The following is a 25012-nucleotide window of genomic DNA, read 5'->3' on the forward strand; positions in this document are numbered from 1 at the left end:
TGCCTGCCCGTCTTTCTGAGTTACACCCCGACTTCCTCCATCGCCTTTTATTATCATCTGCCCGCGTATGTAAAAGGATCTGAGCCCAGTTATATATAGACTTTGGCTCAGGTGGGTAAATTATCATCATCAGTATTATTAGGAGTACAGAGCCTGTTTAGACAGTCTATTCAGTGTATGTGTCCTCTAAATGCATCGCATGCAGGTAATAATACAGTTATAGAAAAGGACTGAAAGTCTGAATGTGGCTGTGCAGGAGAGGTAGCTCATCAGTCCCAGCTCTCTTTTTTTATTTAAAACACAAACAAACTTAGGAGTAGGTCTAATTTGAGTCTGTGTCGTAAACCTTTGGACAAACAAAAACTAACCAACGTTTTGTTTTATACATTTAATGCAAAAGAGAAATTCATTTTCTCATTTGGTCAGCATGTGAGACAACAAGTAAAGTCATCGACAGCTGTTTCACTAACAACATTTTTCCACTCTTTCACAAAAATATCTGGATGTATTTGTAGTTCATTGCATTTCTGTTTTGATTCACTCGAGTAGTTCTCAAAAATGTAAAAAGCAAAAGAAAAAATAAAGAAAAACTGCAGCTATTCATGCAATGATTGGCTGAATGAGCTCCAGAATGAGCACTGCATTATTATTCATGAAGACTCACTTTTTTTTTCCCTAGAAAAAGGAGGTGTGGACCCCCTTGTACCCAGTAATTTGCACCCATGGCTGCACTGATAGCCCACGAGTCCCTCTTTAGTCACGCCTGCACTGCTGACCCGTTTAAAGTTTCCCAGAGACACGGCATCGCTGATCATCCGCCTGTATCATGACTCTGTCACCTCCAGTCTGTCCACCTGCCTGTATGGCTGTGTGATTAACCTTCTCTCTGACTGACTGTGTTGACTTAACCACGTGAGCCCTGACCCGTCTCTGTGCTCCAGTAGACTCTCCCTGAATGGTGGCTTTGACTGCCTGAAGCATCACCTCCAGGCAACCAGTGTGAACCCAAAGCCTCTTTCACTCTCTCTTACACTCACATCTATTTTCAAATGTGATGTTTCTTAAAAATCAAAACATGAACATCTGTCAGCATATTATATCTTTCCACTTCACTTCACTTACTCATCATTTGTTTCACTTCAATGTAAAACAGTTACTGCAGCAAAACTGTGCAAAATCAAAATAAAATCAGTGAGAACATTTCTTTAGTAGTGCATTATTATCATGATCAATACTTTTCCAAAGATCAATAGTGTCCTTAAGTTCATCCGAGCCAAACTGGACCTTATCCAGCATAAAACTTTCAGAGGCTTTTCCAAGCTCCTTAAAGTCTGAAGGCCTCTTTGGAAACTCTTTTGAAGTCACAAACTGCTTGTGTTGGCATTTGACTAACAATTATTTTCATTAACAGTTTATCCACAGATCATTTCAGTGAATAATAACTTAACTGTTTTCTCTGAATGCCACAGAATAACCCAGTTTTGAGTTTAATTTTCCTCCCAGAAACTGAGCCCATTTTTTTTAGTTTAAAATTTAAAGATTTTTACTTAAATCGAAAAACAGCGAATTGTTGCATTTTAAAGTCCAGTCTGTTTGACTGGATTACTTGAAAGGTGGTTGAAATTATTAATCAGATATTAAATTAAGTCAATTCAGTTATAATCAACCAAAAAAACTTTCATGCACACATATCACATGTGACCATATCACACGATGAACTCCATGATTTCTGCTTTGGGCATATCTTTGCTCTTGAACCAGGCTGCAAAGCACCGCATTGTCCTGCACACATCTCCTCCTTCATTCGGTTAAATGAAATTTAAATGATGCGTCAACTGTGATATGACCCCTTTCCCATCATGATAGTCTCTGCTTTGAACAGTATCACTGTGAAATCAGTCTAACACTTCGTTTCCTCTCAGAATCACTGCTGCACCGACCGGGCTTCCCTGAGGCGGACACCGCTCTGTTATACCCCCCTCCTCTGTCCCCGGACCCAATCAGCCCGCTGACTCACCTGGGGACGCTGCCGTCCGGACACGATGCAGCGAGGACGGGTGGATGGGACAGGTAAGACGGAGAACCAGCCGGGTGCTCAGACCTCAGACAAAAGTCCCGAAACACACGCACGCAGGGTGTCCCGGTCGGGAAAGGTGAGGTCACGGTTTGCTGAAGTTTATCCCAAAGTCTCTGAGAGGAGGTGAGGAATGAGCGCGTGGACGTGAAAAAGTTTCAGGTCAGCTTCGTGTTTCTGCCGCGCTGACCTTCCCTCGGTTTTACTCACTGTTGGAATGAAGTGGTGCAGTGATGGTGAGGAGGTATAAAACTGCCAAGAGAAGTATTTGGGGAGGTAAAGACTCCGCCCCCTGGCCTTTGAAATCCGAACAATGTTGAGCGCGCGCAGAAGTTTGGAGAGATGAGACCTGCTACGACGCACGAGCGCACAAATGCTTCTGCTTCATAAAGTTCATCAAGTGTTTTACAAGGTTTTACAGCTAATTTGTGACTGATAAGTAACTCTCTCATGTTCAATTTTGTAACTGTAATGTCATTACTAAAGTAATGTGATTACATTAACAGTTTTTATGCCAAAGAAAACGAGTCCCATGTGGCAGGAAATGTTCAGAGATGTCGATGTTCATGTCAGACAAACCAAAACAGTTTGAATTATGATATTTGTGTTAAACTCTTACACGTGATATGATATTTGCTTTTATGAATAAGTCATGTGACCTGAAAATATAATCAGGTTGTGTGTTATTGTCTTTCTGGCCTTTAGCTATAAAAAGTTAAATCTAGTTTGAAAAAGACTGGAACATAGACTGTATATAAAAGATGAATGTATCCAACTTGGCATCACGGCTTAGTTACTGAGGTCCAGTTTCAAAGCCTCCAGCTGTGCATTTAAGCTGTTTCTGTCTTGGTTTTGTGAACCCAGATGTGATGAGTGAGGAGCAGATTACAGGTAGATATGGAGGCAAACAGCACAGTCCTCAGTGAGTCCTCAGTACTGAGGTAGGTCTTTCCTGAAGCATACTCTACTTCATTGTCATTTTTTATTTGGGAGTTGCAGGGAGCATTTGTAAATAAACTCTTATACAACTGGACTTTATTTTGCAAACAGAATGGTCGCCCCCTGCTGGTCATCAGAAATAAAGCTGCTATGTAAGGTATTTCCACATCACTGTCACGCTTCAGACTTAAAAGCTACAGCCATCTTTTATATACTGTCTATGACATGGAGCTACACTTCTGTTGTGGCTGAAGCAACATCTTATCCCATAATCGTATCCTAGACCAGTCAGCCCACTAAACACACACTGGTGTCCAAACTAGAGCAACCGATCATTACCAGTAGTTCAGAAAGGCCCCAGTCACACAGGCGACCATCTGGCAGCCACTGGTCGCCAAGGAAAAATGAGTATTATCCCAAACAGTTGCAGGTGGTTGCTGAAGGTTTCTGGCAGTTGTGAAACTGATTGCTAAAGCCCCATGCAGACCTAGAGACGGGTTGCTAGGAAAACATGTATTCTGCAACCAGTTGGCACGTGGTTGTAGGAGGTTGCTGGCAGTCGCTAGAATAAAATTGGTCACAAAGTGGTTTCACATGATGTACCAAAACCTCCTACTGGTTTGCATGGAAGACCATAACTTGGCTGCAAACACTGCGAACCTACTAGTCAAGCGTTAGTGTAACTAAAACATGCCATTCAATGCCTTCAAAGTAAAAGTTGCACTGTTTAAAACATGTTGGTAAGGTACAGCTTGTATTTTAAAGGTAAATGTTTTCTGTTTTCAGTTTGCGTCCCACTTTTTAGGTTTTACTACAGCTCACAGAGTAAATGTTGAGTTTTTGCAGACAAGTCGACGCTTCCATGCAAACTATAACTGACCTGGGCAATCTGTTGGAAACACCAGCAATCAGAAAGAGGGTTTAGGTGCAGTCCTTTCTATGTGACCAGTCTCACCAAACAATAGCCGCAAGCTCGAAACTCCAGCAGCCACTCACAACCGGTCGAGAAATACACTTTTTCTTAATCAACCTCCGGCTCGTCACCAGCTTGGATGTAAATTTACTGAAGGTTTTAAAACTTCTAATTTATAAACTTTTCTTCCACTTGTGGATTTTAGGACCCAGACACATGTTAAGTTCATCATACTAACAAACCCAATAATTGTAGTCATTTTAACCTTCAAATACTTGTGTACTAGAACAACATCTGGATGTAGATGCGAGTGTATTTCTGTCCACCCTCCCCGTCCTTCTTCAGTTCATTCTGTGTTCCTGGTGTGAAATACCAGGAGCCCCGCGCTCCTGACGCCTGGCCCTTTGACCTGTGAAAATGTGAAGGTCTAATTTAAACTACAAACTGGTGAAGACACACACAGCCATTCAAGTCTGAACCCTGACCCGTGGAGAGAGGCGTTAGTAGGATCTGATGTTCAGTACAGCTGGCCAAGCAGCCACTCGCCCCAATGGGGACCAGGCTGGTCTGAATACATGTATCATCATCAGGGTAGAGATCATAGAAGGACTTGTATATTTAGTGACTTTTCCAGGTGCACAAATAATATAGTTGCTACATGGTTTTTCTGCTCAGTAACAGTTTAGGGGTTCAAAAATAATATAAACTATAAGAAAGAGAAGTGATACATGATTTTTTTTCCCTTTTTCGTGGTGTTAAATTTATTGTAATAGAACTGAGATTATAGTTTGTTGTCTGCCATAATATGATTGGAAAAAGTTTCTTATGAGTTGTTCAAACGTGAATTTCTTTCTATGCAAAGCTTGAAAAGTGAAGTCATGTTTCTTGACTGAAAAGTCTGCATGTGAAGCTCAAAGCATCCACTGTACCATCTATGTTTGGGACTTTAGTCCTTCTCAGTTTCTCCACATCTTAATATCCTAATATTCAGATAATAGTTGTGAATAGAAAGTATGCGCTCTTACCTTAAATTTGTGTGAGAACTTGGTTGCTGCCACAGGAAATGGTTGCAGGTTGATTTTTCACCACTTACATAATTCAGCTGTCTTTTGAGTCCTTCCTTATTCCCTCACCTTCCTCCTCTCCTCTCCTCCTCTCGTGTCGACAGTCTTCATTAGGAGTAGCATTCCAGACTCCAGGCCCCGGGGTCGTAACTCTGTGTCTGGCTCCTCATTACATCGCTACAGCAGGGAGAAAACACAGCTAATGTGACAGGCGCTATTGTTACAGAGCTACACGGGGTCAGTCAGCTTGTTCTTTAAGCCTTTTGCCTGCTGTTCAGCTCAGCATTTAAAATCTAAGGCCGCGTTAACAGAAGTAATGAACAGTTTAAAAAGTAAAAAAGTTGTAAATGACCTGCTCAAACTCAGGATTAAATGAATAGAAAAAGCAATAAAATCTAAGTGTAAAGCCTTTATTTGATTAAAGTGATGCTTTGTTGTCTTGTAATTACAAAAAAATCCAGCAAGTGGAAACATAATATCAAATACTAAATGTCCATTCAGAAAACCAAAGTCTGTATTTGTGCTTCAGGAATCTTTTGTCCACTTAGTCTAGTTTTGTTCTGGCAGTGGCTCACCTGCTGTTCACTTATCTGCTGTTCACTTACCTGCTGTTCACTTACCTGCTGTCAAAACATGAAATATCTAAAATTTAATGACTGGAAATAAGACTTTGAGGGTTTTTTTTTTTAATTAAATGTCAATCAGAGGAGAAAATGAACAATACATGAAATAAATAATGTGATTAAACAATAGCTTTTAAGTTCTGCCTACATTTGAATCATGTTTCTCTTTATTTGCAAGAAAAACAAACATGCATATGCATTCATATATCTCCTTTGGAATATGTTCATATTAAACATGGCCCACGTTTCGAATAGTGAGGTCAGTGTAGGTACAAGGAGTCCAACCTGCTCTAAAAGTTTATCTTTTTGACTATTTTGAACTGTGAACATGTAAATCTACTAAAATAATGAATATGAATCCAGACATGAGCAAAGATGCTCTCTGGAACAAAATGAAACAAGAGAAACCAGAGGCCAGAAAAAGAAATGCATTAAGCGTAAATACAGAAGTCATGTGATCAACAAAGAAAAGCAACCATAAATCTAAACTGTAAATCTAAACTACATATAAAGTAGCATGTATTGAATAATAAACTGCATGTATTTGCATCAGCATATGTGTATTAACATGTTATCTTTGTACAAGTAACCAGTGAGTTAACTAGCTCTGATCAGACAGGATTATTTTGCTTTCATATGGTCCTGAGTCTGTATCTGAAACTAACTTATGCATTTAAATTTGTGAAAATTACTGCGTCTCCTGTCTTTTCTTCCTGTGCTGGTGGAAACAGGCGAATGTTTTCCAGCTATAAAAAGAATTGTTCCATGTTTTAATGAGTCTCTAACAACACTGTTATCCCATCTTTGGCTTGCCTGTATTTATATCTGCTGCTGTTGAGTCTCTTCTAAAGATGGATGGAGTGTCTGCTGATGATAATTGTGTGCTTAGTCTGAGCTACTTTGTGGGAACATGAAAAAAACTGTAAGTCAAACTACAGTTGGATTTGTTTCTTGATAACATGGTGGTAAAACTCTAGTCTGCTTCATTCATGTGTCACTCAGCATTGTTTTTTAAGGAAACGAGCAGGTTTTCACCACTTTAACCACGTCCATGTGTTCGTTTATGATGCCAGTGAGCTTCTCGCACACATTTAGTTTCTGTGAAAAACACCAAAGTGGGCTGAGATGCTGCAGACATCACACAGAGTTTAGAAACGGACCTGATTTTAAGTCAGGTCATGATGGTGATTGAAGACATTTTGGAGCACTGGTCATTCCTGTATTATGAATATTTGTGACCCCTGATTTTTCCTGAAGTGCTCCATCAATGTTCACACTTGTAGATAAACCATCAGCTGCTGAGATATTTTATGTCATAAAGTTTGCCCCAAATATTCGCACCTCCATCAAAACTTTAGGATCTTTTATACATATTTTTCTGTTGAGCACCATCAGAATCTTGGCTTTCCCCCGCAAACACACTATGTGTTGTTTTTTTGCTTTTCTTTGTGACAAACATCCTTGTCGTCCAATCAGGAGACTGAACTCTGGGTTTCAAGGCTGTCAGTTACTGGGAGCATCAGCAGATCTAGGACGAGAAGCCCACGCAGACCAGAGTGTCACCATCCTGCACGCCAAGGTCGCTCAGAAGTCCTACGGCAATGAGAAAAGGTTTGGTGATGATTTTATAGAAATAAAATAGGTTACACAAATAATCCAAAAACAGTTGATTCTGTTCATCTGGACGTGGCGTTTTCAGTGGGAGAAACGTTTCGTCACTCATCCAGGTGACTTCTTCAGTCTCAGCTGACTGCAGGTTTCCCCAACTTTATAAACAGTACATTTGCACAATAACTGAAACAAGCACCACTGCATGAACAATGAGCTGTGAGGTCAGTTTATGATCATTAATATGCAAATTATAATGTCAACAACCACTGATCAATGATGATTGAGCATGCATCAAGACATTACACAAATAAACTTACAGCATAAACACAGTTTATTAAACCCAACACAGAAATCTTTTCCTAACGAACGGATTCGTCTGACTGTTTCAGCTTTACAAGATCTGAGGGACAGGCTCATGTTTCCAAGTTTTTTCTTAGTTACTTTAACATCTACACAGAAAACAGTGATAAAATGATTTCCTCGAGTTACAACAGACAATTTCTTTTGGACCCAAACCCCAAAGAAATCCTGTTTACTTACACATGAAGTCACAGAAAGCAGGACATTAATAAGAAATCTGCAACATATTTGAAATTTGGTGGAAACTTAATAACAAACCAGTAATTTCACCTCTAGCAACAGCCAGCTACTGGCACACGAAACTAAAATTAAAGCTGAGATTTAGGAATTGAAGTAGACGCAGGAAGGTGAATATATTTTTTGAGTTTTTGAGAAACTGCAAAGTTTATTTGCAGTTTTTTATGTGCAGCCAGTTTCATGAAAGCCAGGCTGTATGTTAAGGATAATTCATGTGATCAAAACTCCTTTATTATTTAATTTTCTAAGGTCATATTCTGTCCTGCAATATGCTTTTGAAGATTATTATTCATGATGTAATTTGTTCTCCTGTATGTCCTGTAACTGCCTTGAGCTGTCATATTCATGCAGCTGAAAAAGGCTGTTGTGAATTGTTGGCATGTTCACCTTCTTTAACCAGAGTTCATTATTATGCACGACAATTAGAGTTGTGACCAAACAAGCTTCTTCTAATTACTTATTGGTGCTTTATGTTGAGCACGACATGCGTTTGTAATACCTGTAATACACATGAGACTCACCTGATTTTAACAGATTAATGAACAGATGAAGAAAATCTTGAGTTAATGTAGAGATTAGTAAAATCAAGCACGTGAACTGGTTTAGTTGGATAAAATCTGCTGTTTCAATGACTGTTTCTGCATCACCTACAGGTTCTTCTGCCCTCCTCCTTGTGTTTACATCACTGGCCATGGATGGAAAGTCATGCAGGACCATTTAAAAGGTAAATAAAGATGATTATAGTCAACTTTACATTAAAATTTGGGTGAATTTTATAATGTCTTACATTCTTCCACTAACTGCTGTTTTTCTTCTCCCTGTTTTTTCCATCCAGCGGCCGGTTATGGCGACTCTGTGTATCGAGTGTGTGGTTACATGTGCCTGGACAGCTCCAGTCAGTCACAGGCAGACACATTCAAACTGGTGTTCGATGAACAGCCAAACTCCAGGGTGAGAGCTCTCCGGTGGCCGTGAGCAAACCTTTGTGCTGTCTGTTTATGTCGACAGTCGTTCGCGGTTAGAAAATTCCTTTTGTGACACCAATTTTCTGAGATTTACGCTCCCTTTGTCCCTCTAGTTATCCTCTAAATTCATCTCCAGGTGTTCACTGATGGGGGCTGAGGTGGCACCAGAGAGCATCCATCTACATCCATCCATGTCTTTGTCCTGAACAGTTTTCTGAAGATTTGCAAAATTTATTAGTTTATTATTTTCAGACATAATTGATTAGAGACGCTATAATGACCCTGATGTTTAAACTGAAATATTAATACAAAGTCAGTAATACCCATATGCAAAAGTTTAATTAATTATGCAAAGTTACAGAGTAATTTGACCAAAATTATTGCTATTACATTTCCAGTCTTACATATCACAAATGATCATTTCTTTGATATCTAACTAAAATTTTGATCAATGGGAAGTGAAGTTTGGTAACATGACGGCTCTGAAACGTGATATTAGAGTGTAAAAAATCAGAATATACCTGACAGCTCCCTGCACATCGAGTTAATGTTAAATCCTTTTTTGATACAAAGTACACTGAGTGTCTTTGTTGCCCCTCAGTGGAATAAGAGTGTTGGAGTGACAGCATCACAGAGCAACACTGTGATCATCTGTAACGCTCAGAACGCCAAACGACATTCTGAGTTTCTTTAAGTATGAATTTACTTGTGTTGTTTTGTTTTTGCCTTTGTATAGTTGTGTTCTTCTGTTATTTCCTGTTTTACTTTGTTAGTTTGTGATCTCTTGTTTGTTGAATGAAGTTTTACTTCCTTCTCTTGTGAACGTCTTGATAGCTGCTTTTCAACTCATTCCCCACCTGTCTCCACTGTGTGTGTGTGTGTGTGTGTGTGTGTGTGTGTGTGTATATATATGTGTGTGTGTGTGTGTAATGCTGGTTTTCCTCTGTCCTTTGTGCCATTGTCTTTCCTTGTGTTTGCACTAAAAACTCACTTTTTAAATGAAATCTGCTTCCTGCATTCTGCACTTCTGGTTCTCATTTCTACAATCCACACACAGGAATATGTGACATTTAGCCCAAATTACCCAGAGTGCATCACCAAACAGATGAAGTGCATAAAAAAACTGCCAGACATGATTAGTGACCAGCACTCAGTCTACAAGCAGCAATCAGAAACACAACAGTTTAAGTTTTCATCTGCCACAAGATAAAGAGTGGAGGTCAGGATCAAACACAGGACGCAGGAAACTGGTGTTAATGTCTAATGTGTTTGAGAAATTCTTTCTTTTTATTTAATCTTTTTTGTGTTTTCAGTGGCTGTTTGGTTAGTTTTAGGCACCAAAACTACAAAAATAGGAACAAAAATAGTCATGAACTGGTTTAAAATGAGTCCTTTCACAACCCTAACCACACATCTGAAGTTTCTACTCCCTTTCTTTGTCACCACGTTGGTTTGGCTGAAAAGAAGCAGTAGTGATGAAACCTCACCTTTGTTAAGAGTTCTGAGGTTTTACACACAGTTATTAACGTCGCTGTCATAAACATCGTCTGTTACACTCGTTAAACAACCGACCAATGTTTTCACAGCGAGCTGTACACGTCGTATACTTTTGTTTTGCTTTGTGGGGTTTTTTTGTAACTACCTCATATTAAAGGTAAAGTCTGCAATTTTTTTACGACATATGACACATGACATTTATATTACACTGTGACAAGAGTAAAAAGAGTCCTTAGCATAGAATAGCATAGAATAGAATAGAATAGAATAGAATTCAACTTTATTGTCATTGCACATGCACAGGTACAGAACAGCGAAATGCAGTTTGCATCCATCCAGAAGTGCTTTAGCCGTGATATAGATATATTACAATATATATTAGCAATAATATAGATGTGTAAGTATATTACAGAAATGGGTCTATTATGGTATGTTATAATGTACACGGTATGAAGTATGTTATGAATATTCTATAACTATAAGTATGTACAGGCTATGAACAGGATATAAATATGAAATAAAAAAACTATACAGAAATATGAGATATACAGTTATACAGAAATGTGAACTATGCAAGTTATAAACAGTTGTAGGATTAAAAATTATTGTATGTACAGAATGATTATTTAAACAGAACTATACAGTAGTGCAGTTAAGATAAGTGAGATATGTGGATAATGAGTTTCATTCAGGCCGGTTGTCTGACAGTGAGCAGATAAGTGAAAGACGATGTATGAACTGTTGTGTTTGAGCAAACTGTAGCCCTGTGTGTGTTTACTCGGCCATGAGCATTCAACCTTTTATTTCAGGCCATTGTTGACTCAACAAACAGTCGCGTCTGACAGAAAAACTGCACGGCTGCAAACACGCTGCTCGTGCGCCGGCCTTTCGCTTATTTACTGACTGATGGAGAAACAGATGTGCTTCGTCTTTACTGTACAATCCTTCAGCCAAGTTTTAAATGCTGAGAAAAGCAGAACAAAAATAACCGGAAAAAGTTTCTTTCAATTAAAGTTATTTATGAAAAACAACATTCCTGAAGAGTTTTCCTCTCCTGCGTCTGATTATGTGAAGTGCAATAAGTCTCACACTCATGCTGTCTGTGTCTCGTCAGCAGATGTTCGCCTGCGCCAAGTCGCTGTTCATCTCTGATCAGGACAAGAGGAAGCATTTCTGCTTGCTGCTGCGCCTCTTCTTGGGCAACAGACAGGAAGTGGGTTCTTTCCAGAGCCGGATGATCAAAGTCATCTCCAAACCCTCCCAGAAGAGACAGTCCATGAAGAACGCTGATCGTGAGTTTATTCCACTTTTCAATCCAACACATCAGGGATTTCCATTTATTTTTAAACTGAGGATAAGTGGCAGAAATGAACATTTGAAAAGGTCTCACATCATCTTTGTTGGATATTTGTGTTTGTTTTTCTCTTGAGGTCTGTTATAATTTCTTTAGCAATTAGACATTAGTATGATTTTTACTATTTTGGTCTCCTTGGTAACAAATACAGTAAAAAGAAAAACACAAATGAGCAAAAAAAAAAAAATAGCCAAAATAAACTGACATTGAGTAAAATCATGGAAAATGATTTCATTCAGAAACAAAAGAGGGAAAATGTGTTGTTTAAACTGTCTCTGTCAGCTCATGTGAGGACAAACAGAATGACTAAGTTTAACACGGATAGTCTCAGTGGTCTCTGGTTTCATGTGACCTAGTTCAGCCTGTGCTGATAGAGGGGAGTTAACCTGAAAACCAGAACATGCAGAGACGCAGGGAGAACATGCAAACTCCTCACTGAAGGACCAAATCAGGAATCCTCTTGCTGTGATGCCACAGTGCTGAGCTGCTGTGAAGCCTGAGCACACGTGTGATGGAAACACACATGTGTGCATATTTGTGCCTCACAGGTTCTCAGGTGGCTCACTTTATGTGGAACCGCACTAAATTTTCATCACTTGTCCTTCATCCCACACACTGAGACAATTTCCTATCATTTTACATGCTCTATTTTAATAAAAGGCTCACAGGAAACATGATGCTCAGAGAGAGATGTGTGGCTCTATGAACGCATCCCAACTGAAACCCAAACATGATTTAGAAGACACTGGAAAACAGAAAAGATGAGATACAAGATTATAGTTAAGACTTTAAATATGTGAAATAAGGGAGCGCTCCAAGACTGCTTCATAAGAACAAAGTTTATTTTATATTTATGGTATATTTATCAACCAAGCTAGTTTTTAAAACGTGTTTGATTAAAATCAGTTTCCATCACATGACTGTCACCAAGCCACGCTCAGAGCTTGTGTGTATTTATTTCTTATGTTCAATATCATTACATTTCAGACTGCCTCTCAGCAATAGTAACATGTCCCACACAAACATCTTTTAAATCCCACTAACAGTGTGTGTGTGTGTGTGTGTGTGTGTGTGTTTCCAGTGTGCATCTCATCCTGCTCCAGGGTGGCTTTGTTTAACCGTTTACGCTCTCAGACCGTCAGCACTCGTTACCTCTCGGTGGACAGAGGAGCTTTCATAGCGAGCGCCAGACACTGGACGGCCTTCACCATCACCATGGGTAAGTGTGTGTGTGCGCGTCAGCATGTGTGCAAACAGTACAGTAGATTCAAAGCTTTATATTCACACACAAACACATGCTTTGGATACGGGGAAGGTCATAATGTTTTCAGTTTATGATTTAACTGTTTGACTTTAACTGAAAAACAGAGTCAAGAATGTAGAACACAGACATCCCATAAAACTGCCATTTACCCTCAAACTGTAAATGTAATATAAAGGATGTTAGCACAGTTACACTGCCTGAGCTTCTTGTTCTTAGTCACACTCAGTAAAATTATTGCATTGAATGAACAATTATGGTTAAGCAACACTGAATACTTAAGAGCTCTTACTGTGTTATTTTACCAATTTCTCCTCCATAAATCGATGCAGGTAAGGTAGAAGTTGTTGTATACAAATTAAATAGGCAGGAAGTGTTTCGGCTGGTTTCTGGGTCCCCAAACAGAACCTACCCCCATGGTCCTCATGGTGTCTTTTGGATGCTTTATTCATCCAGCATCCTCACCTAAACCAAACAGAGAAGTAGGAACACAGCATGTGGAAGGATTCGTGCAGTGTCATGTGTGTGAGAAATCAAAGGACACTACACACTCTGCTGAGGTTCATCTATGAAAACAGGCTCTGATTTGTCTGTGATGGTGTCAAACTTGTATCCTCCAGTCAGCAGACGTGTCTTCTCGCCCTGCAGCCATCCTGCATAAATACAGTCACTGTGCGAGCGGTTATTCACAGTAAAGTCCTCAGTAAAGTCTAGAAGAGTCAGTTTAAAGATCTGTGAGGTTATTTATTTAACACAGTGCCCTGTGTGCACGGACCTCCCACCACCAAAACCCAAACCTCAGTCATTCATCCATCAGCACTTGGTCCTCTCTTCGATCACGCACACCGACGGTCTGTTTGTCCTCTGTTAGCAGAAAAGTCATGTAAAGGAAAAAATGTAATAAAGCTGAAAATGACTTCAAGTGCAGACATTCACAGTCAGTGTGTGTGTGCTGCACTGGAAGGAATATGAATATTCATGCATAGTTGCATGTATGTGTGTGTGTGTGTGTGTGTGTGTGTGTGTGTGTAGTGGATGACCAGTGTGCTGACCAAGGGGCTTTGTGCTGAGCGAAGGCTTCATCTGTTACGGCTGTGTGGTCCAGTTAGTGTGCACCGAGTCTGGAGCAGCTCTGCCACCCATGGTAACACACACACACACACACACACACACACACACACACACACACACACACACACACACACACACACACACACACAGAGAGCGTATGTAAATAGTACATACCTTGTATTGTCCACCATATGTGCTTTCACTGGTATTCTGGTGAATTTTATCTGCACTGAGCCAAAGCTTTAAAAACCTCTGCTGTAGTCAGTGCCGTCAAACAGCTGCAGAGGACGACACAGTGAGATGATAGAAACAAAAGACTGTAAATAATGACACCAAAAACCTTGTAGAAAACATGATAGAAATACCAGATACCTTTCAGTGCCTTTTATCCAACCATGCCACATTTCTACAGACTGGAGAATCAAATGATTTTTTTTTTAATTCTGTGAAAAGAAAATTGTGTCAGACTGGATCTCAGGTCTGCGTCTGTAAGGCATTAGGAAATTTCTAGGAATAGCCCCTCCCACAGCCACTGGTGTCATTAGTTGCAAATTTGGGGCAGTAAATTGTTTTTTCTGGGGGAAACACATGGAGTGTTTTCCAGATTAGCCACAGTTTATGTTTCTAAATCTAGTTTCTGGTTTGGCTGATACACATGAAACAATCGACCACTGAGATTAAATAACCCTGTAAATTCAGAAGTCTTGGCTGAAATTCTGAGCTCATCTCAGGATATTAAAACAATAACCACGAGATTTGGGAAAATCCTGCTAGTTTACTAAGAATCTTTAAATCCCAAAGCGCACACACTGCTGAAGTGTTTGTTAGCGAGACACCAGATACCTGGAAGTAAATTGGATTAATCAATGTTGACTTTTCAACATCTTATCAACAAAAGAAGCTCTTTATAACCATCTATAGTTGGAAATTAGTGGGGAAAATGGGTGCGCTCTGCAGTTTAGGTAATTATTTGACCATAAAATCAGTTAAGGTATAATTGCTGCTCAATACTGAATGACTTCCAGATGTGTGTCTGTGCAGGTGTTACATAAGCTGCTAATCCCAAAGATATCCTTCCAGTTTGAGCTGTTCTTAGACAAACGTCTGCACTGCAGTCGGTCACATTTCGCTGAGCACACCCTTTCTCTGTACTTCCTAAACTGCTGTCATAACACCCTGAGCTGCTGGCCTGCTGGTAATTAGTGAGGGTATACCCACACACTACACCTCTATATGTTTTTGTAGTTGAGGCCTATTGCAGCCGGTTTGTTTAAAGACAGAGAAAGCTGGCGTTGGACTGTGGTGGTCGTGGTCGGCGTTCAGCACCCGAGAGGTGAAGATGAATGTAAAGACAAAATGCTCAGCAGATTTAAACATGAGAACAAAGTGTTTCAGATTGTGTGCGTGGTGCAGTTTAGGGTACATTTAAGTGTCTTAATACTGAGGTTTGGACTCAGCGCCAGAAAACACCAGTTAATTCAGTGTGCAACCTCCACAGATACACCTGGCTGATGTTTGTACATCTTTTAAAACCCGAATCGCTCAGTTTCTGCTTGTTGTGTTATCTCAGACAGCTGCTCACTGTTTATTTTACAGTCCTGCCCTCCGACTGTCATTGCAGCCACATTAGCACATTAGCCTCAAAGAGCTGCTAGAACAGATACAAAGTGACCAGTCATGGCGTTACAAGTAACGCTGTTACTAACAGCATTACTTTTTTCAGTAACGAGTAATCTAACTAATTACTATTCCTATCGTTACAACGCCGTTACAGTTACTAACAAGAAAATGCGGTCGCGTTACTATTTTTCAACAAACAGACGGTTGAAGCGGTGTTCAGCTTACCGCATCTTATATCAGTTGCACGGAAGTAGTTGTAAGTAATCTGGGACGCTACAGCTTTAAGCAGCTGCGCGCGCCCCGCGGACGGTAATCACGATCACTTTTGGCACAACACCTGGCGCTAAGGGGCTGTCACTACCCGATCCGCACCGAAACCCACCTTTTTCGCGCATGCGGGGTACCGATTGGGTTTCCGGTACGGATCGGGTAGTGACAGGGGCAAAACAATCGCATGAGTGCTGCTGTTTGACTGAGGAAGAATAAAGTAGTCGTGGTAAGCCAGTTATATACCAGTTTTTAAATTGTGTTGACAGGCCACCTAAAACCAGAGTCAGGATAAACAATATATACGCGTGTTTTTCCTCAATAGTTTCGCCACGTTTACTGTCTAAGGACAGCGCTAGCAAGCGCTCTCTGCTTATGAGCAAAAAATAAAAAAACAAAACAAAAAGCAGCCATTTCCTGTTGGTGGAAGAATGCAGCATGTCGACCAATCAAAATATGATATGGAAGTTTTAGGACTGATAGCGAGAGAGAGGGGGAGAGCAGAAAAAGAGAGAGAGCGAGTTTTGAGATGTGAGATTTGTGACGTTTAGCGTGTTTGGAGTGTGTAGTTAATGTGTTGTCTTGTGTAGTTAGTGTGTAGTGTTGTGGATAGTTTTGTGTTGTGTGTCAGAACAATGAGGCGACTGCTGTCTCCAGGTAGAAACAGGAGTGATACACCTGCTGCTGTCAGACCTGCAGGTATCAGGCTGTGATGTTCTCCTTTATAGTGGACAGAAATGATTTTTTTGGAGTGGCCAAATAATTTGTGTGGCATCTTATTGAAGAACAGCTGATTGTTCTGTAAATAGTTTGAAGTGGTTATAAATAAAAGGGGTAAAAGGTAAATGGATGCGAATAACTTTGTTGTTTGCAAAACTTGTGCATATGATTTTAAAATTGACCATTTATATTTAGAATAGAATAGAAAAGAATAAAATAATCCTTTAATTGTCCCACAAGGGGAAATTTGGGTGTAACAGCAGCAAGAATATTTGCATTTAAAGTTATGAAATATGATTCAATAAACATGTTTGTGGTTGTTACAGTAAAAATATAAGTTTGTCTACTCGGATTTTATGTTTTTTGTCTGATTTTTAGATCAATTGTGTTAATACAGTCTGTCAAAATGAAAACATAACTGTAAATTCAGACACGTGAGGTTGTGCTGAAAACAATGATACCAAACAAGGCAAATAAACAGTTTTTAAAGGTAAAATGTGGAGAGAAAATCAAAAGTAGTTAAAATGGCCAATTATACCCTGGACCCCACAGGGTTAAACATTTTTTTAAAAGTACCGCAATAGTTATTCTTCAAGTAACTAATTACTTTTAGAATCTTGTAACTCAGTTACATTTTGAAGAAGTAACTAGTAACTAATTAATTACTTTTTCAAAGTGACTTGCCCAACACTGACAGTGACCCTCCATCTCATGCCTGATAGCTCCTTTTTTTCTAACAGTTAAGTTGTTATTATTGAGGAAAATACTTTAATTATTCAAAACTGTCTGAGCTAAAGTTCTTCATCTTCAGGTGATTCGAAAGGTCAACAAGCAGCACGCCATCTTAGATGTGGACGAGCCCGTTTCTCAGCTCCACAAGTGCGCCTTTCAGTTCAGAGACAACCCTCATGCCTATCTGTGTCTAACCAACGACGCCATCATACAGTACCAGGTACTCTTCTTCTTCTCTTTCCCAGTCTTTGTTTTCGATTCGTCCTCCACCTGCCTTTGTTTATTTCTTCCAGCTGACACCTTCATTCTTGTCCTGTTGGCGTGTTTCTTCCTTTTAACGATCTCCTCCATCTTTTTCTTCCCTTCAGGCCCCGTTCAGCGTCAGAGATCCCAGCAAAGTGGTGCTGAATGACGGGTCCTGTTGGACCATCATTGGGGTGGAAGTCGTAGAGTTCACCTTCAATCAGGGACTGGCTTGTATCACGACACCAGTTAGCCCGTTTCCTGTTGTCACTGGGTTAGAGGTGAAGTGCCAAGACAAACTTTTACATTGTGTGGTTCTCATGTGTTTTCTACTTTTTTATTTAAAAAAGAGAAAAATGTGCTGTTAGCTAGAAATGGAGCAAACCACTCAGTCAAAACAAGGAGATCCAGAGATCCTTTTTTCTTCCTGCAGGTGAACGGTGGAGGGCACGTCGCCATGCTGGAAATTCACGGAGAAAACTTCACTCCTCATCTCAAAGTCTGGTTTGGCAACGGCGAAGCAGAGACCATGTACAAGTGAGCGAGCAATCACAAGTCGGCTTTGACTTTGAATCATGGAAAGCTGCTTCAGCAGGATAGAAATATAAAGCTGGAAAATAGTGTCACAGGGCGCCTTTTACCTAAAAACTTAACCTGTTAAATTTATATAGCCTGAAACCCTGCAGGGGGCGGAGCTTCTGTGCTCACAGCTGGAGGGACTTTTCACAGTTTGATAAGGAATTTTCTAAAAAAAATTGTTTTATTCATTATTTTTTGTTGAAAATAGAAAAATGCTCCATATTTTTTTCAAGAATAAAATTCAGGACTCTGGGAAAATATGATGAGCATCTTCGATATAAAAAACTCTCCACTTTACCCGTATTCATCCGCCCTGATAGTCTGAGCCAAGCCTGGACCAGAGCGATGTATAAAGAGGTTTATGTTATAACCGAACATCAGTAGGAGGAACTCAGCTTGGCTCACAGGGAACAATCCTCCCTCTAACTCTTATGTGGGCATCTGTAATTTACACCACAGAAACTTGACATCCAGCCGTGCTCTCACAGAATCTCATGTGACGCAAACCGAAGTAAAACGGGCCTCTGACGTCAGGATCCACCTCAGATCCCACACCTGAAGTGCTGAGGCATCGTAAGTCAGGGTCTCAGTGAGAGCGGCTCACCGCGAGACTCTGCAAACATCTCCGCAGCTCTGCAGCGGCGTGTGTGAATAACAGCCGTTCACAATGTGCTGTTTGTGCAAGAAGCTGCAGCCAATTAGAAACATGATCCCTCCCTGCCAGGCCAGCCAGAGGCACAATATAGGTTCAAATAAAATATTTTCTAAAAGGGCGTTCACAGTGTCTGCTGTCTGCTCAGACCTCGTATCAGCCACATGTTTATGTTTAGTTTATGCTCATTAACTTAAACAGCTTCTTTCAAATTCTCATAAAGGAGAAACTGAAGAAGTATTGGGTATAGAAAAATTTCACATTTGCATTTTTTTCTTTTTCTTTGTATGTGTTACATTTTTATACCTTTTACTGTATTTTCTTTTTTCATCCTGCCTCTTTCTATAACACAGTTTATACAGACGGGTTACATTTTAAGTTTAATGTCTTTAAAAAGGTCTTCACTTCAACTTTTTTATATTCATCATTCATTTGTTTTGGTTCATTTTTGGTGCTTCCAGTGACGTCCTGCTCCTTACATGTTTACAGCAGTCGGCAACTTTCCAAGTTTGTCTTCTCATTTATTTTCCAGACCACAGCTCCAACTTTCATTTCCTTGTTTTTCCTCTCAGGTCTCCCAAATCTCTGCTCTGCGTCGTTCCTGATGTTTCGGTTTTCAGCGACGGCTGGCGCTGTCTGCGGCGCGTCATCACCGTCCCTCTGTCTCTCGTCCGACTGGATGGACTGATTTATCGCACCTCCTACAGTTTCACCTACACGCCTGAGCTCCAGCCGCCCCCGTCGGCCCGAATGACAGCCGGAGGAGGGAAGAGAGAAGGAGGGATGGGTGGAGGACAAGACGATGACATCCTGTTGGAGACCATCCATCAGGAGTTCACCAGAGCCAATTTTCACCTCTTCATGCAGAGTTAACTCGTTTGTTTACAGGAATCACAGAAAACATAAAGTGTACAAATAGCTGAACTGGAGACAGGTGTGACATCATAATTACCTTCCTTCCATCTGCTCTGCACATTAAAATTAAAGCGTTTTCTTCAAGCTCAGTAAGAGTTTTACATGGATACGAGTGCACACGAATGAAAACAGGTTCCTCGGTCACGTGAGTGAAACTAATATGACACTTTTCATATCTGTGATTTCTAATCGAGGCTTCAGCACAAAGCTCTTTGACAGAAATTGTGTATTTTAAAAGCCTTTAATAGCTTTAGACAAGTGTTAACAGGAAACAGGAGATGAAATGGAAAAAAAAAAGAATGGCTGACGCCCCCTGATGTCACTGATGTCTCTCTGTTGAAGCTTCTACGTAAGCAGTTCAACCTCAGTCTCACTATTTTTTTGGAGCCAGATGTGATCACATCTGTTAATCTGCTTACCTGCTAATTAGTGAGAGACTAATAAAAAAGAGACTTTTCAACACCAAAACCGAAGCACAGACTTGTTGGATGTACAGCTGTGTTGATCTCAGTCGATCAGCAGTACGATGAAAACACGCTGGCAGGAAGAAGTCTTGGCATTGATAAAAATAAATCACTACATCCTTGCATATGTGAGTTTAAGGAAAATTAATATTTTTATATACAATTCTTAGGTAATAAAGGCAGCTATCCAAAATAAGAACAGATAAAACCTGAGCTTTCATCACATCTGAATATTTTCATGTGATCATTTAAAGAAGATTAGCAGCAGCTGCCCAAACATCTGGCAGGTTCATACAGAGACTGTAGGATGACTTTGTGGTTTGTTGGATTAAAGCTCCTGTGGAACAAAACAGCTGCGTTCTAAAACCAGGTGCTAATAAAGCTTGACTCTAACCTTTGACCTCACTGATGGCAGGCCGATAAAGAGACTCACCACAGAGTCTATGAAGGACACTGAACATTAAACATCACTTTATCCTTGTCCATTAAAAAAATTAATCTCTAAATTCAGTGTTCCTGGCTTTGCATGGATGTGTGTTGAGAGCAAAGTAAAACGATGTACTTCCCATTTTGCCCACTGAGGGAAAGTTTTTGAACCCAATATTCTGTGACAAACAGTCTGGGTGTCGGTCTCTCACTGGTTGTGTGTGAACGTTAATGTAAATATATTAAACCCATGGGAAGAATTACAGTTCAAGTTATCAAAGTGTCAGCAGAGGCGCTGCTCCGCTGAGTGATGGACTCAAGAAATATCTGAATGTAGAAAAGTCAAAACAATAAAACCTGTTGTCAAATTATCAAATAGAACAAGGCCCGTTTGTTTTATAAATCTAAAATCTTGTGAGAATATTATTCTGTGTTACATGTTACACACTAGTGATATTTCCAGCATTTTATTTCCAATAGAGCAGCACAAACGGGACTAAGACCAAGGTGGAGGAGAGTGGAGACCCACAGGAAATCAGAATATTAGACAAGAAATCATTTGGTACATTTACCATTACCAGTATTATTTCAAGTTGTTTAGCATTAAAATGTATTTCAAATAACTCGAGGAAAAAGTTATACAGAATAATATGCATTTCAATAATGAATTGTATCACTTAATGTAAAAATGGTAGTCTTATATTGTAATGCATAGGTGCAAAATCATTGAGAAATCAAACATGTGGATTATTAAATATGACATTTCCATATTGGATCAGAAACATCCAGAGTTAATGTTGATGTGAAACAGCTGGAGATGTTCAGATGTTCACTGGGAGTTGCAGGATTAGAAATAAGTCCTTCACCTCAGGTCGAGCAGTTTGGAGCCAAAGTTAGAGGCGAGGCTGAGATCGTTGGGACATGTGCTGAGGCGGGAGGGTGGATACACTGGACTAAACACGCTGGAGATGGAGCTGCCCGGCAGGAGGAAAAGAGGAAGAACAGAGAGAAGATTCATGAAGGTAGAAAAGGAGGAGCATGCTAAGGGTCGGGTCAGATGGAGGCAGATGATCTGTCGCGGTGATCCCCACAGCAAAAGAAGAAGAAACGTTAATAATAGACACTAAGTGGACATTCATCACACATTCATCATTTAGTTTTACTGATTCTGATCCAGTCTGGGGCTTTTCTCTGTAAACTCTCCAGGTACTCCACCTCCAATCACACAGATGGGGGGTTAACCGGTGACTCCAGACTGACTGTAAGTGTGAATGTTTGTCTGTCTGTGTTGGCCCAGCGACAGCCTGTCTGCAGTGTCTCAGCCGGGTATAGGTTCCAGCCCCCCCACCACCCTGACGTGGATAAGCAGAAGAAAACAGACTGGAATTTGACTGTTTTTCAGGGGTAAACGGGTTTATGTGTTCCCTTTTGTAGTTTGAACTGTGTGTGATCTTCTGTTGCACCACACATTAGAGAGGATGTAAGCAGCACGGTGATGACAGCCTCCCTCACACTTTAATCTTCATTCTTATTTTGCTAATCGAGTTAATCAAAGTGTCTGGTTACGACTGAAGTCACCAAACCAGCAAATCTGATTTCACTTGACTTGTTTCTTCACTTTGTTCCTGCTGCATGTTTGATTCTTGGAAGTAAAATTACAAGTAATTAAATTTGGGCTGAAAAAAACAACCAAAAGCTCTTTTGGTCCCACCAAGTGAAGCAGGGGATCATCACAGAGGCTTGGCAGGACCTCCCGCATCGCCGTATCGCTCTGTTGTAAACCCCAAAGTTCATTCTTTTCAGCCTTCGCATACTTCTCATTCTTAACACGGCGACTTCTCCTGAGTTCGGGCGTTATCTGTGGAAGCTCATTCTTCACTGAGATCAAGCAACAATCCAAAAAACACAAGTCACCTGATTTAATATGCGTGGAAGGGAGATAAGCTGGAGCTTATTCATATTTGTTAAAGCTGCATCGCTGCAGTGATTTCTCCCCGCCTGCAGTTTCTTTTTTATCTGAGTGAAAATGTGACTTCACTGCACCTGTTCTGAAGAACAGCAGGCAGATATTAATCTGATGACCTGAGAGGAACTCAGCAACAATGTGTGTGAGAGAGAGAGCTCCACAAAAACAAGACGTGAAGAGAGGGAGGGTCTGATCGAGAAACTCAGGGACCACCAGACCTTCATACACGACCAACCGGCCAGTCACAGCGCAGACTGCTCCTACATCATATTCTGCTTAAAAATCTGTTTTGATACTAATAATCACCTTATATGTTCCCCTTATAGTTCACTGTAAATGTCTCCCTGCACTACAGGCAGGAATTAAAAACAAATAAACAAATTAATTTACTGTTTTTGAATGATTTTCATGCCAAACCTCACAAAACTTTATCGCATAATATTCTCATTTATTAGGGCCCGAGCACAAAAGTGCGAAGGCCCTATTGTATCTGCTCTGTTTCTTATTATTAGGGCCCGAGCACAAAAGTGCGAAGGCCCTATTGTATCTGCTCTGTTTCTTATTATTATTATTATTATTATTATTATTATTAGGGCCCGAGCACCGAAAGCGAAGGTCCCTATTGTATCTGCTCTGTTTATTATTATTATTATTATTATTATTATTATTATTATTATTATTATTATTTTTCATTGAAATGAATGGCCTTTTGAGGGCTTTAACATGCTCAAAACTCATGAAATTTTGCACACATGCCAGGTCTGGTGAAAAATTTTGTATTTTAATGGTTTTACATATGAGCATTGGGAAATGGCTCTGTAGCGCCACCTATGCCTTGTTAAATGCAGCCCCACGAACACATCATTTGAGCTACATGTATGAAATTTGGCACACATGTGTATCATGCCAAGACGAACAAAAGTCTGTGGGCCCATTGATGCAAACCCAACAGGAAGTCCGCCATTTGGAAGTGAAGGTGACATTTTGGCTCTAATTTTGCCATTTCCATGCCTCGAACTTTTTCGAACTCCTCCTTGGGATTTCATTGTTTAAGCTTCATATTTGGTCAGTGCCAACTACACACCTGGGCCATGTTAAATTGCGGAGCTTTTGAGTTTTCGGGATACGGTGAGGCCGTGGCGCCACGGCTAATTTCGATGACTCGCCATGAAAATCGTATTGCCTCTCATTCTGTCATACATTGTCCCATCTGGACCAAAGTGGACACATATGATAAGGCTCCACCACTGAACATATTTCAAGTGCCATATTTGACATCAGGGACAGCGCCACCTAGTGGGAACAGGAAGTGTCATGTTTTACACTTTGGGGTACAGTATTGTAATGGGTGACATCTGCAGCCTCAAATTTCTCCAGGAAAGCCTTAAGGAGTTGGTCTTGGGTTACAGAGAAAACTGTGAGTTTTCGCTGAAGGGTGTGACCCCAGCAGCATGGCGAACATTGACGCCTCGCCATGAAGAAACAAATTAGTGTAACTCAATGAAATCCAGGCTGATCAGAACCAGATTTTACAGGGATGATGTCAGACCCGCACTGAACAGATTGATATGCCCATTGTCAGGAATACGTAGAGCGCCACCTAGTGGCACCAGGAAATGTCATGTCTTTCATTTTGTTGTACTGATTTTCACAGGTTCATCGTGGCCACCTCAAAAGCGGTGAGTATCACCATCAGTCCTTCATGATGCTTCTGTGCGAAAATTGTGACTTTAAACTGAACGGCGCACCCTGGTGGCAACGCGGTTCACCATGAAAGACGAAGTGACTTTTGAGGGGCTTGGAAATTTTCAAAAGTCTTGGAATTTGGCCCAAACCTCCAATGTGATGAGGGCTTTGTTGTTATGTGATCATTTTCCTTGAATAGTGCAAAATGGCTCCACAGCGCCCCCTACAAAATTTCAAAACATCAGCCCCTGCTCTGTGTTTCATTTATAAGTCTGAAACCTGGTAAGCTTATGGAGGATATCAAGATGTACAAAAAAGTCTCTTGGAGCAATATCCCAAATCCAACAGGAAGTCAGCCATTTTAAAATTAAGGTGTAATTTTAGCCACTTTTTCACCTCTTTTCAGGCCTCATACTTTGACGAACTCCTCCAAGGGATTTCATCAGATTAACCCGATCTCCTGTGTGTGGAATCTAAAGACCTTTGTGATGTTAAATTGCGAAGCTTTTACGTTCAGGGAAACGGGTGGCCATGGCGGCACGTGGAGTTTCAATCCTCGCCAAAAAGCAGTAATCTGCTGTCACCAAAACACAATGTCCAATCTCTCCCAAAGTTCGCAGGCGTGATGAGACTCAAGGTCGGAAATGTTTGTTATCCCATTTGTCAGTAATGGTTAGAGCGCCACCTAGTGGGACGACTATAATAATGAGTGAATGAGATGAATCGTTAGCTGGTGGTTCTAGGCATGAATTCCATCAATGTGACATCAGATC

The 25012-nt window shown here is 40.4% G+C and overlaps 2 protein-coding genes and 1 long non-coding RNA gene across 3 annotated transcripts in view; 1 reads left to right on the plus strand and 2 right to left on the minus strand.

Annotated features, from left to right (window-relative positions):
* LOC116329735 (matrilin-4-like) overlaps positions 1 to 2156 on the minus strand; it is a 17580-nt gene extending 15424 nt beyond the window's left edge. The window contains exon 1 of the mRNA XM_039612681.1: positions 2018 to 2156. The gene's annotated coding sequence lies outside the window, so the exon portion shown is untranslated. The remainder of the gene's footprint in view (positions 1 to 2017) is intronic.
* Positions 1 to 21102, plus strand: part of LOC116329736 (recombining binding protein suppressor of hairless-like protein) — a 25536-nt gene extending 4434 nt beyond the window's left edge. The window contains exons 3-13 of the mRNA XM_039612635.1: positions 1923 to 2070; positions 7090 to 7224; positions 8475 to 8545; positions 8657 to 8772; positions 11401 to 11575; positions 12719 to 12878; positions 13955 to 14042; positions 17388 to 17528; positions 17677 to 17832; positions 17985 to 18088; positions 19355 to 21102. Coding sequence (XP_039468569.1) covers positions 1923 to 2070; positions 7090 to 7224; positions 8475 to 8545; positions 8657 to 8772; positions 11401 to 11575; positions 12719 to 12878; positions 13955 to 14042; positions 17388 to 17528; positions 17677 to 17832; positions 17985 to 18088; positions 19355 to 19655 — 1595 coding nt within the window. The 3' untranslated portion in view covers positions 19656 to 21102. The remainder of the gene's footprint in view (positions 1 to 1922; positions 2071 to 7089; positions 7225 to 8474; positions 8546 to 8656; positions 8773 to 11400; positions 11576 to 12718; positions 12879 to 13954; positions 14043 to 17387; positions 17529 to 17676; positions 17833 to 17984; positions 18089 to 19354) is intronic.
* On the minus strand, positions 12991 to 14640 carry LOC120440312. Its single transcript, XR_005613159.1, has 4 exons — positions 14342 to 14640; positions 14144 to 14247; positions 13450 to 13762; positions 12991 to 13363 (listed from the first exon to the last, which is right to left on the minus strand). It is a non-coding gene; the product is annotated as an uncharacterized LOC120440312 (long non-coding RNA).
* Positions 21103 to 25012: the final 3910 nt, after the last annotated feature.

This window comes from Oreochromis aureus, linkage group 5 (assembly GCF_013358895.1).
Source record: "Oreochromis aureus strain Israel breed Guangdong linkage group 5, ZZ_aureus, whole genome shotgun sequence".
Classification (NCBI taxonomy): Eukaryota; Metazoa; Chordata; class Actinopteri; order Cichliformes; family Cichlidae; genus Oreochromis; species Oreochromis aureus.